This window comes from Narcine bancroftii, chromosome 10 (assembly GCF_036971445.1).
Source record: "Narcine bancroftii isolate sNarBan1 chromosome 10, sNarBan1.hap1, whole genome shotgun sequence".
Classification (NCBI taxonomy): Eukaryota; Metazoa; Chordata; class Chondrichthyes; order Torpediniformes; family Narcinidae; genus Narcine; species Narcine bancroftii.
The window spans coordinates 31,946,242-31,963,592 of record NC_091478.1 but is presented as its reverse complement, the minus strand read 5'-3'; the positions used below and the strand labels follow the sequence as shown (position 1 = coordinate 31,963,592).

The 17,351-nt window shown below is 38.1% G+C and overlaps 1 protein-coding gene across 7 annotated transcripts in view; it reads right to left on the bottom strand.

Moving 5' to 3' along the window:
• LOC138744408 (exocyst complex component 6-like) overlaps window positions 1-17,351 on the bottom strand; it is a 177,273-nt gene that overhangs the window by 56,448 nt on the left and 103,474 nt on the right. For 5 of the 7 annotated variants that reach the window (XM_069900541.1, XM_069900542.1, XM_069900543.1 and 2 more), the window contains one exon: window positions 16,734-16,763. The exons of the other annotated variants lie outside the window; for them this stretch is intronic. In XM_069900541.1, the coding sequence (XP_069756642.1) occupies window positions 16,734-16,763 (30 nt within the window). The remainder of the gene's footprint in view (window positions 1-16,733; window positions 16,764-17,351) is intronic. 7 annotated transcript variants of the gene reach the window in all.

The following is a 17,351-nucleotide window of genomic DNA, read 5'->3' as shown; positions in this document are numbered from 1 at the left end:
AGTAATTCCAGAAAATGCATAATATTCAATTGTGTTGTTCTACAGTTCACCTGCACAGCTTAAGACCTTTACTTCAATCACAGTGTCTGCAGACTTTCATGTTTTACTCTTCAAGATAATTAAATACTTGGAGCAAAGATTAATTCATTTATATGCTTGCTACAAGATCTCCAAGCAAGATGCCATTCATCAAGAAATAAAATGGCCTCTGAACTCCTCACAAAATATATTTTTCTCAGAGGAGCTCTACTCTGTAATTGTGAGTAGAGATTAAAAGCTTTTACACTTTGCTCCACTGATCCTCATTGCTGGTGGATTCAGGCTAATCTGATCAATACATCATGATACACATTATTCTCAGCCACATCAGATTGGTACAAAATGGGTGGAGATTCATTGCAGGGCTAATGTTTCAAGTCAATATTTGTCTAGACTAGTTTAGCAGCGAAAAATTCCTTATGGAATTCCATTAGATTTATTTAAAATGCAATGAAGTTATTGAACATTTCACCATACACAAAGACCAAGAGAATAAAAACACTATCTCACTGTTCACATTTAGATTCAATCACTACTGTCACAGAATCCTTCTCAGACAATATATTTTTGGTTTCTATTGTTTTTAATTCTACACATAAACAAAAGTGCCTGGAGAATGGGCCACATCAAGCAAATAATTCATCTTACCAAGCAACCTTTATTTCTATATCCTTGCCTCTTTTAAGTCCCTTCCATTCAGAATGTCATTTATAAACATCAGGAGACCAAATAAGGGACAAGAATTGCAAAATAAGAATCTAATTCACATAGAAGATTGTACTCTATTATTGCAAGAATTACATGGTAGCAATGGCATCCACTGACTTGCATCATAATAACCTTTACTGTGCTATGAAGTGAACATTTTTATTTGGAAAGCATCCTCTCCAGCTATCTGTAATTAAAGTTGTCCTTATTAATCATACCAGGTGATCACCACTAGATGTGCAGTTACTCCAGTAATCATCTGACCGTGGTGACTGTATATAGAACTATCACATGTCAGGCATCAAAATGAATAGAAAAAAAAAATCATTCATGAAATCAAATAATACACCGATGCAACATATTGATCGACAAAGTTAAATACCTTGGTGCTGTTTCCTTTATCTATGCTGCAGGTGGGGTTTGATGAGTATTTTGGCTGTTGCCTTTTCTAAAATTATATGCAGATATTCTTAATGACAAATGTGAAGATCTTACCATAAATGCACTGGCTTCAGACTGAAGTGGAAAATGGCTGGTGTTCTTAGTGGCACACATATGATGACCTTTCCAGGGGGGGAAAAAATCATTAACAAAGAACCTGGAGACTAGGTGACTCGCAGACAAATGAGTAGATAATGGGTGGACTTTCTGAACAATTCTGAATCACAGGTGTCTTGGCTTTCCTTTGAGTGAATACCAAAGGAGGACTTTGTCCATGAAACTGTGATTAGTGAAGGGGTACATCTCTATTTTTTCCAAAACATACATTCCTGTATCCCATTACAGAGTTTAAGTGGAAAACTGATTTGCTCATGCTTGGTGTCTCAGTTTGTAGAAAACATAACCACCAATAAGGGAGTAAAGTTGCTTCTTAAGAGAGTTGCTGAAGGATAACACCTTGTTTTTGAGAATAGCAATCTACTAATGAATGGCATCTTGCTGCAAATGGTATGCCAAAAACACCTATTGTTTGATCTGCATAGACTCTTAGAACATGTCCAGAGATTCAGTCTGGGCCAGTCGCTCTCTGCGGGTTCACTCTCTGGAAAGCCAACCTAACTTCAGCAATAGTGATTGTGGGTGCAGAACCAGATGAATTATTTGCTGTAAAATCCACCTCATCACCTGCTCCTAGTTCAAGGCAAGCATTGTGCACATTTAACTCGTAATGGAGTATCTTGCTTGGCTTTGCTTTGTACTCCACGATAGCATGCATGCCCTGCCAGAGTCTGTGTGCCTGTGATGTTGTCACTGGTCTCGAGTAGTACTGCTTCTTGGCTCTGTGAAGACTTTACTTTGACTCCTTGTAAAGGGATGGATGGATCTTTTGACTTGAATGCCTTTAACCTGGCCTTTAGTAATGAGTTGACTTTACGGTTCATCCATGGCTTCTGACTGGGGAAATACCTTTATCGTCTTCTTGGTCATGCCTTTTTTTAAATTATACACACTTGCCAGTGAAGTTATTAAGTGATGGTACATTCAAAGGTTGTTTGCCAAATCCTTGACTAAGGACAAATCTACTGACATAAAGCAGTCACGCAAGATGTCTGTAGATCATCACTGAATGACTTTCACCATCAAGCCCATCCTTGTAAGTGGCTGTCTGGAACATAGCCCAATGAGGGACTTACTGAAGTGCAGTGTAGAATGGAACAGTAGATATTCCCCGTGGTTGTTTAATAGTGGTCAAGGGACCACTGGTGGGGCTGGAGACAGTGATGGCAATTTGGGTAGAATGCTGGAAATTGGCTTGGTTGAGGTCCCTGGTGTGATGAATGCAACTCAGGATATTTTGTTTTGAAGCCGTTGTCGGAAACGAATAGTTCATTTCAGAATTAGAATTTATTGCAATGAACAAGTTACAAAACAGCATCACAGTACAAACATTCACATAAATCACCTTACAAAAAAAGTGCACAAAAAGTTAAAGTAAGTAATTGATCATTCAGGAATCTGGGGATAGCGGGGAAGAAGCTGTCCTTGTGCTGCTGAGTGCTCGTCTTTAGGCTCCTGTACTGATGGTTGCAGAGTGAAGAGGGAATGGCCTATTGTATTGGGAGTCCTTGAAGATAGAGGCTGCTTTCTTAAGACACCACCTCTTATAGATGTCCCTGATGGTGTGAAGTCTGGTGCCCATGATGGCACAGGCTGAGTTAACAACTCTTTGGAATTTTTTCTTATCCTGAGGATTGGCACCTCCATACCAGACTAGCCAAAATGCTCTCCAGAGCACACCTGCAGAAGTTTGAGTGTCCTCAGTTACATACCAAATCTCTTCAAAAACCTTAAAGTATAGCCCCTGGTGAGCCTTCTTGGTGATTGCATCAATATAGAGGCTCCAGGACAGATCCTCAGAGATGTTGACACCCAATAATCTAGTGCTAACTTCACAATCAACTTCACATTCAGCCATCCATACAAGTGATGTGATTTCTTGAGGCAGATAACAGTGGCAGCATTTCACTGTTAGGATACAGGAGCTTGCAATGACTACCACATCTGAGCATCATAAAGATTGGATGTGCTGTGTTACAAAAGGTTAATACAAAAAGAAATACTTCTCTGAACTTTTCCTCATATTCTAATAAAGGGCAATGGAAAGCATGCAATGGTTGATTTAAAATGGTGGATCGCCGCCCACTTAATTTTAATTAAAAAAAAATTTTTCACACTGTGAACCATATCAATCAAAATACATACAAACATTTCCCTCTTAAATATACACAGAGGGATTTTCTCCCCTTTTTTCCCCCCCCTACCTTACCTCCCCCCTTCCCACCCTCCTCCAAACCCATTTAATGTTCAACATATACAATAAAACCATTAAACAATGTCATCACACAATGAAAATAAAAAAAGTGTACTTTTGCACACTGGATCAAGTCGTTTTGTCTTCTTATCATTTTAGAGGGTGGAGGTCCAAGGCAAGCTCTCTCAAGTTCCATGTACGGTTCCCAAATTTGTTCAAACAATGTGACTTTATTTTTTAAATTTTATGTTATTTTTTCCAATGAAGTACATTTATTAATTTCCATGTACCATTGCTGTACTCTCAGGCTCTCTTCAGATTACCAAGTTGACATTATATATTTTTTTGCTACAGCTGAGGCTATCATAATAAATCTTTTTTGCACTTCATCCAGTTTGATGCCTAATTCTTTACTTCTTGTATTACTTAGAAGGAAGATCTCTGGATTTTTTGGTATGTTGCTTTTTGCGATTTTATTTAATACCTGATTTAGATCTTCCCAAAACTTTTTCACTTTCTCACATGCCCAAATGCATGTTCTGTTGTACCCATTTCCTTCTTACAGCGAAAACATCCATCTGATAATGTTGGATTCCATTAAAAAAAAACTTTTGGGACATGATATATAACCTGTGTAACCAATTATATTTTATCATGCGTACATCTGGTACCGCACGGATGGCAGTCTCTTCAATCTGAGGCGCCTGCAAGCTCACACCAAGACACAAGAGAAACTTGTCCGCAAACTACTCTTTGCAGATGATGCCGCTTTAGTTGCCCATTCAGCACTTGATGTCCTGTTTTGCGGAAACTGCCAAAACGTTTGGCCTGGAAGTCAGCCTGAAGAAAACTGAGGTCCTCCATCAGCCAGCTCCCCAACATGACTACCAGCCCCCCCACATCTCCATCGGGCACACAAAACTCAAAATGGTCAACCAGTTTACCTATCTCGGCTGCACCATTTCATCAGATGCAAGGATCGACAACGAGATAGACAACAGACTCGCCAAGGCAAATAGCCACCTTTGAAAGACAACACAAAAGAGCCTGGAAAAACAACCAACTGAAAAACCTCACAAAGATAAGCGTATACAGAGCCGTTGTCATACCCACACTCCTGTTCGGCTCCGAATCATGGGTCCTCTACGGGCATCACCTACGGTTCCTAGAACACTTCCACCAGCGTTGTCTCCGCTCCATCCTCAACATTCATTGGAGCGCCTTCATCCCTAACATCGAAGTACTCGAGATGGCAGAGGTCGACAGCATTGAGTCCACGCTGCTGAAGATCCAACTGCGCTGGGTGGGTCACATCTCCAGAATGGAGGACCATCACCTTCCCAAGATTGTGTTATATGGCGAGCTCTCCACTGGCCACCATGACAGAGGTGCACCAAAGAAGAGGTACAAGGACTGCCTAAAGAAATCTCTTGGTGCCTGCCACATTGACCACCGCCAGTGGGCTGATATCGCCTCAAACCGTGCATCTTGGTGCCTCACAGTTCGGCGGGCAGCAACCTCCTTTGAAGAAGACCGCAGAGCCCACCTCACTGACAAAAGGCAAAGGAGGAAAAACCCAACACCCAACCCCAACCAACCAATTTTCCCCTGCAACCGTGTCTGCCTGTCCCGCATCGGACTTGTCAGCCACAAACGAGCCTGCAGCTGACGTGGACATTTACCCCCTCCATAAATCTTCGTCCGCGAAGCCAAGCCAAAGAAAATAGTTCCAGAGCACAACTTTTCCCATGTTTCATTTTTTATCTTTATGGTTAAATCTTTTTCCACTTTTGTTTGGGTTTATAGCTTATTTCATCATTTTCCTTCTCTTGCAGCTTGATGTACATGTTTGTTATAGATCTTTTTATAATTGTTGTTTCTGTAATCACATATTCAAAGCTGCTTCCTTCTGGTAATCTCAGACTGCTTCCCAATTTGTCCTTTAAGTAGGCTTTCAGTTGATGGTATGCAAACATTGTACCATGTGTTATTCCATATTTGTACTTCATTTGTTCAAATGTTAATAAATTATTTCCCAAAGAATAATTTTCTATTCTTTTAATTCCTTTTCTCTCCCTTTCTCTAAAAGAAAGGTCATCTATTGTGAAAGGGATTAGTTGATTTTGCATCAATAATAATTTTGGTAGTTGGTAATTTGTTTTTTTCCTTTCTATGTGAATCTTCTTCCATATATTGAGTAAATGATGCAGTACTGGTGAACTTTTATATTGCACCAGGTTTTCATCCCACTTATAAAGTATATGTTCCGATATTTTCTCCCCTATTTTTTCTAGCTCTAACTTCGTCCAATCTGGTTTTTCCCTTGTCTGATAAAAATCTGATAAATACCTTAATTGTGCTTCTCTATATTAATTTTGAAAGTTTGGTAACTGCAAACCACCTTCTTTGTACCACTCTGTTAATTTATCTAATGCTATCCTCGGTTTCCCCCCTTTCCATAAGAATTTCCTTATTATTCTCTTTAGTTCATTGAAGAATTTCTCTGTTAAAGGAATTGGTAACGATTGAAATAGGTATTGCATCCTTGGGAAGACATTCATTTTAATGCAATTTACCCTTTCTATCACTGTTGATGGTAAATATTTCCAATGTTCTAAGTCATCTTGTACTTTACTTTGGCTTGGCTTCGCGGACGAAGATTTGTGGAGGGGGTAAAAGTCCATGTCAGCTGCAGGCTCGATTGTGGCTGACAAGTCCGATCCGGGACAGGCAGACACGGTTGCAGAGGTTGCACGGGAAAATTGGTTGGTTGGGGTTGGGTGTTGGGTTTTTCCTCCTTTGTCTTTTGTCAGTGAGGTGTAATTTCTTCATTAATGGCTGATAATTTAATTTGTATAGATGGCCTAGATTATTATCTAATCTAATACCTAGGTATCGGATTGCTTGTGTTTGCCATTTAAATGGTGATTCTTTTTTAAATTCTGTATAATCCACATTACTCATTGGCATCACTTCACTTTTATTTGCATTGATCTTGTACCCTGATATTTCTACATATTCCTTCAATTTCTTATGTAGTTCTTTTATTGATATTCCTGGTTCTGTTAAGTATACTATGATGTCATCTGCAAATAAAATGATTTTATACTCCTTCTCCTTCATTTTTATCCCTTTTATTTTATTTTCTGTTCTTATCAGTTCTGCCAATGGTTCTATTGCTAAAGTGAACAGTGAGGGAGATAGTGGACATCCCTGCCTAGTTGACCTACTTAATTTAAATTGGTTCGATACATATCCATTTACTGTTACCTTTGCCAATGGTCCATTATATAATGCTTTAATCCAATTAATATATTTTTCTGGTAGGTTGAACCACTGTAATTCTTTGAATAAATAATTCCATTCTACCCTATCAAAGGCTTTTTCTGCGTCTAAAGCAACAGCCATTGTTGGTATCTTATTTCCTTGAACTGCAGGGATTAAATTAATGAACTTGAAGACATTATCCGCTGTTCATCTTAATAAATCCACTTTGATCTTGTTTTACAATTTTTGGTACAGAGTTGGCCAATCTGTTTGCTAATAGTTTTGCGATTATCTTATAATCTGAATTAAGTAGAGATATTGGTCTATATGATGCTGGTGTTCGTGGATCCTTCCCTGTCTTTGGTATTACTGTAATTATTGCTGTCTTACATGAATCTGGCAAGTTTGGTGTTTCTTCTATCTGGTTCATTACTTCCAGGAGAGAAGGAATTAATAACTCTAAATGTTTTATAGAATTCTATTGGGAATCCATCCTTTCCAGGCATTTTATTGTTCGGCATCTTTTTTTAATATATCCTGTACTTCCTCTATTTCAAATGGTTTTATCAACTTGTTTTGCTCCTCTTCTTGCAATTTCGGCAGTTCAATTTTAGCTAAAAACTCTTCTATTTTGTCGACTTTCCCCTCGTTCTCAGTTTGGTATAATTGTTCATAAAATTCCTTAAAGTTTTCATTAATCTCCATTGGATTATATGTAATTTGTTTGTCCTTTTTCCTTGATGCCAATACAGTTTTTTTAGCTTGTTCTGTTTTAAGTTGCCAGGCTAATAATTTGTGTGTTTTTTCTCCTAGGTTGTAATACTTTTGCTTTATTTTCATTATGTTCTTCTCCACCTTATATGTTTGTAGTGTTTCGTATTTTATTTTTTTGTCCACCAATTCTCTTCTTTTTGTTATATCTTCCCTTGTTGCCAGTTATTTTTCTGTACTTACTATTTCCCTTTCCAACTGTTCTATTTCCCGATTGTAGTCCTTTTTCATCTTAGTTACATAACTTATTATCTGCCCTGTAATGAAGGCTTTCATTGCATCCCATATTATAAATTTGTCTTTCACTGATTCCGTATTTATTTCGAAGTACATTTTAATTTGGCATTCAATGAATTCTCTAAATTCCTGTCTTTTAAGTAGCATGGAGTTTAACCTCCATCTATATGTTCTTGGTGGGATGTCCTCCAGTTCTAGTGCAAATAACAGGGGTGAATGATCAGATAGCAATCTAGCTTTATATTCAGTTTTTCTAACTCTCCCTTGAATATGGGCTGACAACAAAAACATATCAATTATTGAGTATGCTTTATGCCTACTCGAATAATATAAGTATTCCTTCTCCCTTGGGTGCTGCCTCCTCCATATATCCATAAGTTTCATTTCCTGCATTTTTTTTTAACCATAAATTTGGCCACTTTATTCTTTTTGCTAGTCTAGTTTTACCCAACTTTGGGTCCAAATTAAGGTTAAAATCCCCTCCCATCAATATATTCCCCTGTGTATCTACAATCTTCAAAAAATTATCTTGCATAAACTTTTGATCCTCTTCATTAGGTGCATATATATTGATCAAATTCCGAAATTCTGAATATATCTGACACTTTATTATCACATACCTCCCTGCTGGATCTATTATTTCCTCCTCTATTTTGATTGTTACATTTTTATTGATTAATATAGCTACACCTCTGGCTTTTGAATTATATGATGCTGCCGCTACGTGCCCTATCCAGTGTCTCCTTAATTTATTATTTTCCACTTCTGTTAGATGGGTTTCCTGCACAAATGCTATATCTATTTTTTTTTCAGTAAAAATAATAGCCTCTTCCCTTTAATTTGGTTATGTATTCCATTAATATTTATTGTCATATAGTTCAACATGGCCATCTCATACTCTGTTTACACCTCATTTTCGCTTCCTCACCACCACCTCCCCCTTTTCCCCATTTTCATCTCTCAGTTTTCCTTTTTTGAGCTCAATGTCTGACAACACTTCTAAAACATAAAATACTTCAACAACTCCCACATCTAAAATTCCTTTAACCCCAGTGTTCCACCCCCCCTCTCTGAGTTGCCCCCTGTCCCTTGCTGGGCAACCACAACTCCCCTCTCCATTTGGATTGCGAACCCGCTCGCAAGCGTCAACTGATTTCGCAGTGATTGTTATTCTCTCCCACCCAACCCCCTCCAGAAAAGACTTATCTTCACATTTAACAAAGCTCGCCCTCTTTTTCCCCCTACTTCTTTTCTTTCCCTTCTTTAGTTCTTACTTATACATTATTTTTACATCTTTATATGTAGTTTGTCGTCATTCTTCATTCTTGTTACATCTCTTCATCTCTCCTTCTGTCCTGCAGGCATTCTGCAAATTCTCGTGCTTTCTCCGGATCCAAGAACAGTCTGTTTTGTTCCCCCGGGATAAATATTTTAAGCACAGCTGGATATCTTAACATAAATTTATAGCCTTTTCTCCATAGGATCACTTTTGCTGTGTTAAACTCTTCTTTAGGAGTTCAAAACTTATGTTTGGGTAAATAAAATATTTTTTGACCCTTTTATTCCAATGGTTTTTTGTCTTCTCTAATTTTATTCCTTGCCCTCTCCAGTATATTTTCTCTTGTCGTGTATCTCAGAAATTTTACTAAAACGGATCTTGTATTTTGTTGTGGCTGTGGTTTCAGGGCTAATGTTCTGTGTGCCCTTTCTATTTCCATTCCTTCCTGTATTTCTGGCATTCCCAGGACCTTTGGGATCCATTCTTTTATAAATTCTTTCATATTTGTGCCTTCTTCATCTTCCTTGAGGCCCACTATCTTTATGTTGTTTCACCTACTATAGTTTGCCATTATATCAATCTTCTGAGCTAACAACTCTTGTGACTAACTTTTTTTGTCACTGTCTTCCAATTTTCTTCTTAAGTCATTCACTTCCATTTCTACAGCCATTTCTCGTTCTTCCATATTTTCTAATCTTTTCCCGATTTTGTCATGACCAGCTCTATTCTACTCACTTTTTCTTATGTACTTTTCATTTTTCTAAATTCTAATGTCAACCATTCTTTTAATGCTTTCATTTGTTCTTGAAAATTTTTACATTCTATATATTGTCCATCTATTTTACCTTCTATTCCTCTGTGCAGAGCTTGGTCTTCTTCTTCCTCTTCTTCTGTGTCTTCTACTTCTCTTCCTTGTATCTGTGTCTCTTCTGACATTCTTGTTGAGCTGCTTACCTCAGTTTGCTGGGTGTTTTTTTTGCATGGCTTCTTGCTGTTGGTCTTTTTCTTCTGGGCTAGTTATCTGTTGGGCCTCCTGTTGCTGTTTTTCTTTCCTATCACTCCCTTTCCTGTCACTTTCCTCTTCTTCCAGCTGAGAGCCCTGCTGTCAGGCATCTCTCAGCTGGTCACGCTGTGTTAGTTCGCTCCTCAGCTGGGGCCCCCTCCCGTCGGTATTTTCTTTTTCCTTAGTGTGTGCAGTTGCGCACTTCGGTTTGGCTCAGAGAGCCATTTTTGCAGTCCAGCAGTCGGGAGGTCGCGACTCTGAGGGGTCACCACCAACCTCAGGGAGCGGGCTCCTCTCTCCACAACGGCTCCCTGCCTCTTCATGCAGGTAAAGCCTTCTCCTTTCTCTTCCGGCGTCTTTTCTTCTTTTTTCCCCCAGTTGTTTTTGCTTTTTCCTTCTTGGGTGCCATTTTCTTTCTTTTCTCCACAACTTTATCTTTTATTTGTTGTGTTTTGTGTTTCTTGAACTTTGTATTTTCTTCACTTTATTTCTTCTTTTCTGGAGAGTGCTGGTATTCTCCTACCAGCCACTACTCCATCATGTGACTCCTCCCACCACCCACTTCATAAAGGGAAATTAGGTGACAGTATTATATGTGCCACCAACATTCCATGAAATGATTGACTCAAATTAAAATACACAGAATCAAAATTTGCATTTACATTACATTTTATAAAATAACGTTATTCTACATGGAATATTTGTTTATTTTTCAGTACCAAAGATAATATCATTGCTCAAGTAGTTTCAATATTTTAATTTATTTCAAGTACAGCAATTGTAAGCTTAAAAATAAGGATGGCTGACCCACAGAAATAGCCTTCCTGAAGTGGCGAGTAGCTGAATGTTTAAATTCCCAACCACAATTATTATGTCTCATTCCATGAATAATTCTTTAGGTTTAACTTTGAATATTATATCAATTTTATGGCCTAATTCATATTACTTCCTTACAAAAGAATGATTCAACAATGACATAATGGATTAAAGTAAAAATGATCTATATCTTGGGAAAACATAAGAATTTTAACTTTAGAATAATGATTGGTTATCAAGACAACAATTTGGCACATTAAGGTAGCCATTTGCTAAGAAATTAGGTTAGTAATTGAGAAGTTTTTAAAAATAATCTCATCACAGTTTCTCAATTCACCAACTAATCAAATGACCAGGTCACAAGCAAACTGAATGACAGGACAATTTCCTTCATTCATTAAAACCTTACTGCTGAATCACAAATGAATTGCAAAATTGTCACATTAAAATAATTAACTCAATATATTTTATTACTTCGCATACACAGATGCTTAAATGTACAGATTTATTCAGTACAGTTACCATAAAATTGCTTTAAGAATCCCACTGGGTTTGCTGCATACACCTTTGGACAACACATCACCAGTGTTAAATACTTTATCTACATTAGCTGTCTAAAAAGCAGCTTTTATCATTCAGTTTAGTCCTATAATGACCATAGTCATTATGATATATGACTTGCGTTCACCAGATGAGAAATATGACTATATTCTTCTAATTTGCTTTGCATCGAACCACTTAAGATTCAAAGACCCTGTGTCAGGATAAGGAACACAATTAACCAGCCAGAGACAGATGCATCTATCCTCCCTGCCAGGAAGTGCCAATCAAAAACTGCATGAGATGACATTTGGTAGGATTAGTAACAAAGCCCATTCTCTTGTCAACCCATGTGGGCTTTTGAATGACAGGCTTTGGAGGCAAATGTTAAATGCTGCATCATGTGTCTTGCTATCGTTCGCATTAAGAACTAATGAACAAAGAAACTGTAATGATGCTCGTCCCTTCAAAACAAACACCAACTCAAACAATGAATCTCTAATTTCGTTATTCTGTAATTGACAAGATTAGCACATTCTAATTTAAAGTTTTCATCGCATTTTGATTCAAATATTGTTGAATACAAATGTCAGTTATTCATTTTATTTTAAGCTATTAGTCAACTGAAATTAATATGCATTGCAACCACAACTATGAAAAGGTAATTCATAGTAGCATTACTAATGCAACAAAATAATAATTTATTTAAAAGTCTACCAATTTCAATTTGCAAGCAAAACAATCACAGTCTAGAAGGGCAATACAACCAGAGGGACAACATTGAACTTTCCATGAGGGAAGCAAGATGCACAGGTAAGGTTGTATTCAATCTAGCAAAATGCATCGGTGTTAAAGTGTATAAACTTGAAACTTTTTGCTGCACTGTGTTAGTTATTTCTCAAGTCTCTAAACACAGGCCCACATGGGGAGGAGAACACAAGTCAACAACAGGATACTTTTGCTAACATGAGGCACAGGATGCTCTTGGAACTGTAAATAAAGCTATGTAATACAACATCAGAGGAACATCTGGCCACCACCTTTGCAGCAATTATGACGCCCATCTAACTAATCAGATCTACCTGCTCAGAGTCCACATTGCTCTATTCCCTGCTTGTTCATGTGTGTCCAAATATCTCTCAAATTGCTCGTGTATCAGCTTCTAACACCGCCTCTGATAGTCCACACCAGACATCTACCACTCTATATGCTCTCTTTCTAACCATAACCCTTTGTATCTCAATGCTCCCAAAGGTCCTGCTAGCTACATGCTCTGCTTCACAGAGGCATGGATCAGCGTTCCACACTTTAGGGTGCCACAGTTGGTGTAGCGGTTAGCGCAACGTCTTTACAGCACCAGCAATCGGGAATAGAGTTCGAATCCTGCATTATCTGTAAGGAGTTTGTATGTTCTTCCCTGTGTCTGCATGGGTTTTCCCCCTTGGGCTCTGGTTTCCTCCCACCGTTCAAAACATACTGGGAGTGTCAGCTAAATGGGTGAAAATTGGGCAGCGTGGACTCGAGCAGAAACGGCTAGTAACAGTGTCAATACATGTCCAAATATAAAATTTAATTTAATGTACACTTCAATTGGAGGGCTTCTCAGTACACCCAATGGACCTCACAGCATCCTCAAGAACATTGAAAGTGGAGGTGACTGCCTCATCATCAACATGAAGTGGTGCTCAGATGTACAAATCCTGGAAAACTGCTGTAAAGTACATCTGTGAAGTACATTGCTACTACCTGCCTTGGGAATTTACATCAGCTTCACTAACAGCAGTCTATATCCATCCTCAGGCAAACACAAAGCCAGTGCAAGATGATCTATTCACCTTCATCAACAGCTTTGATATGAAACACATTGGAGTTGAGTTCATTATAGCTGGGGAATTCACACCAAATTCAAAAGTGCTACCAGAGACCCCAACAGCCTCATCCATTGCTACACAACTATCAAAAAGACCTACCACTTCGTCCTCTGCCTGCATTTTGGTAAATCAGACCTCCAGCAGAAGCTGAAACACAAAGACCCCATGGTAAAATTTGTGCATTGCTGTACTTGGGCAACAGATGACAACTCCCGCAACTGCTCCATATTCAAGGACTTAATAAACATCAATAAATACCACACTATCATAACTGAGTTCATCAGCAAGTGTGTGGAAGATTGTATGTCAAAGAGAATTCGAGTGCTACCTTTCAAGATGCTATGTATTCCCAGATCTCTCTGCTCTACAAAACTTCCCAGATACTTAGTATTTACTGTGCAAGTCCTATCCATGCGAGACATCCCAAAATACAATGCCTCACATTTCTTGGTAAGAAATTCCAACCATTAGTCTGCCATCTGCCCAATACCCTGCTGCAATTTTTGGCAACCGTCTTCATTATCTACAATGCCAGATATCTTTGTGTCAACCACAACCTGCTAATCATGCCATGCATGTTTTCATCTAAATGAATGACACTGATGACAAACAGTAATGGGGCCAACACCGAAACCATGTGGCACAACACTAGTCACATGTCTCCAGTCTGAAAAGGAAACTTCCATCAGCACCCTTCTGCTTTCTTCCATGAAGCCAATTTTCTATTCATTCCACTTTCTCTCCTAGGATCCCATGTTATCTAACCTTCTAGAGCAGCCTACCGCGTGGAACCTTATCGAATGCCTTGCTGGAATCCATATACTGTAACTGGTTCCTTTGTTTTTTTTTTTGGCTAAGCTTACAATATCTCTCACCTATGTGGAATTAGCTCAGTAAAGCAGAAAAGGCACAAAAGGTTCAATGTTTGATTTGCAATTGGTTACTAGGCTCAAAACGTTAGAAGGGTCATGAAGTCTTATGACCAGAGTTAGAAAGCTTTGATAAATAGATACACATTGAACACAATTCAATTATTTTCTTTGTATGCAGAACTCTCAATGAACAGATGAAATAATTGCATTCAAGGAATGGCCCACTGCACGTTTCTTGAATGTAACAAATTCTTAGGTACAAAAATTATCTTGGTTTTTAAGATGATCCTTTAATTAATAAAATGTGAGAATATACAGTTAATTACAAAAATGGATAAATGGTCATTATTAGTCATTTGTAATGATATCTGAAGACACAATAATCAAATGATGACTGCATGTTGTGTAAGGTAACCAAAGGAAATTATGGTATCATTATACTCTTGATTTTGTTGGATGGAATATTCCATCAACAATAAACATAAAGCTCCAAAATTACCAAGTCCAGATTCATACAGCTTCTTGGAAAATAGGCTTCAAACAATGTCATCAGATGACATGCACAGGTAGAACAAGTTCCATCCACAAAATTCATGTAGAAAGCATGGGTAAATGGCAAAGAAACACTACCACCTTTGCTGTCCAAGTTATCAAGTTCTACTCCTCCCCCCAATAACCAATCCAATCTGATTTTTCTGACTTTCAAGTACATGCAACAATTTTAAACTTAAAAAACTTTCACCTTTCTTGTGTACCTGTACTCTTGTTGTTCAAGTGAGCATGTTCACAGGTTTATCTGTACAGGATATGATAGCAACCCCCCCCACCATGCTACAAGATTGCAAGAAACCTCTATTCCACTCCCCCCCCCCCAACAATGGGATAGCTGAAAGACTGCTAGCTTAACCAGCATGCACAAATCTCAAAACCTACATGTACATTGTGAATGGTATCAGTAGTCCAAACTGAACCAGTAAAACCCAACAAAAATCCAGGCCCTTTTGTCTTTGTAAAAGGGAAATACAGTACAACTCCAATTATCCAAAATTAATAATAAATCCTCATTTATCCAAAATTATTTGTACCCGGAAATGACTTCTGTTCACCTCTGAAAAATTTCAGATGAATGAGGATATCCAAAACAATTGGAAATCCTCAGTTATCTGAAATTTTTTTTTTTCCTGGAGCCAAAATGACCTCACAGGTTGGAAAAAAAATTCACTCGACGTGAAATTAGAATGATGATCATTCTTGTTTCAGGTAAATCCCTCCCCTCTCTTTCATTTCTTCTTTACCTATCCCTATTGACTTTTCTTTCCAACTCTCCCTCTCAAATTGCATACCACTATCTCCAAATTGCAAGCGGTCGAAGAATCCCTTGTCGCAGCATCATCAAGGAGAGTGGGCCCCCGGCAGGAGCAGGGACCTCAGTGGGGAGGTGTTGGCGATAGTCAGCGGCGATTAGGAGGGGGAGTGTGTGCAGGCGAAGATTGGGTCTGTGTCAGGCTCCAACTTTGAGAACCAGGATGCGAAGTCGGAACAGCCCCTGCCAGAACAAGCCCTCAAGGAGTCAGGAACCTGCCGACTCGCCAGTGAGTGTTCCACTGGCCCAGGTAGCCTCCCCAGGGAATTGGCGGTAGCGGTCGGGACGTGTCAGGGATCGGTGGTTGGGAGGTCTCAGTGATTGACCAGGCCATTGGGAATGTGTTGGGGATCGGCAGTGGTCAGCATTTTTTTTTGGTGAAAATTAGACATTATTTTAATGCTTAAAAAGCCTTCCCTTGTTGATACAAGTGATTTGCTTTTAAAAAATGACCAGTTATCCAAAAAATTCAATCATTTGAAATTGGTCCAGTCCTGACCATTTTGGATAATTGGAGTTGTACTGTATTTCATGTCATGAGTATTCTATAAATAAACTCTACAATGAAAATAAACAAAAGTCCTTGATATAGTGCAATTAAAGTTTCAACATACATTTTGCTTTTTGGTGGGTTAATTGGCTACTGCAAGTTCTCAATAGGGTAGGTCTGTGGGAAGGGCTCAGGAGAGAGTTGGTGGGAACTCAAAAGAGCTTGCAGGAAGATGTAGCTAAATAGGATTGTTGGGGTGCTCACACCCTGCATAGTCTTGATAGGTCAAATATTTACTACTTTATAGGGAAATTTGATAAAGCAGGCTATGCTACAGAGTACATTAGCAACAAAAGACTATCCTACAATTATATCTACAAACCAAGGTTCTTAGTGTTTGAAATTTTTTTTCAGGCAACCATTGCTGATAGGCATTATGTTAAAAATACAATGATTTTTGAAATTTTGAGGGGTTAATTTTGTTATAAACTATTGGATAATGTAATAATCAACGATGCATGTTAAGAGCTATTCTATCATCGAATGTTGCTGTTAATTAATTTCTGCCCACTTCAAACTAATTGTTTATTTTTAAACAGACATTACAGGGGAAAGGACAAGCTTAGTTGCTGACTTCAAATTTATGTGAAGGCTACTTGACTTGAGCAACAATCCTACAGTCAGTTCACAGCCTTCAGACGTGCATGCTTTCTTCAGCTACTCACCGACATTGCTGCATGGTGACTGACGTTATTCTGAGAAGGAACCCAGCGAGGAAATCAAAACAAAAAATCAAATGTAAACATGCGTAGAAAAAAGTGTGAACACCAATAAAATAATCCGCAAAACAAAAACATACCAATATTAATTAGATCAGTGGCTAGGTGGACATCTCCACATTACAAAGATCAAAGAATGTCCACATCAATTCATAACTGTGTACTAATCACATTCCAATCATATTTAGGTTTATGAGAGCATTACATTGTAAATTAGATAGCAAAATTCAACACGTCAATTCCATCAATTCAGCTCCACTGTTTTTATTTAAAAAAAGATTTAAAAAAATGTTTTCAAGATTATTGTCTTTGATTGTCAAAGTCAGTAGTTTATAGAATGCTACTGTTAAAAAAATGTAAAAACTGGATTAGTGTCACCTCTAAAATTAATTAGAATAATCTTCCAACAATGAAGCTTGTTTGTTTCATTGCTGTATGTCAAGGACAACACAAGAGAACCAGTTAGAAAGAAAATAATATTTAAATTTAAAAAAAATCAACAAAAGGTCCCGAAAGGTACAGATATAGAGGAATATTAACCTGTTTAAGGGTCTAACAAATAAT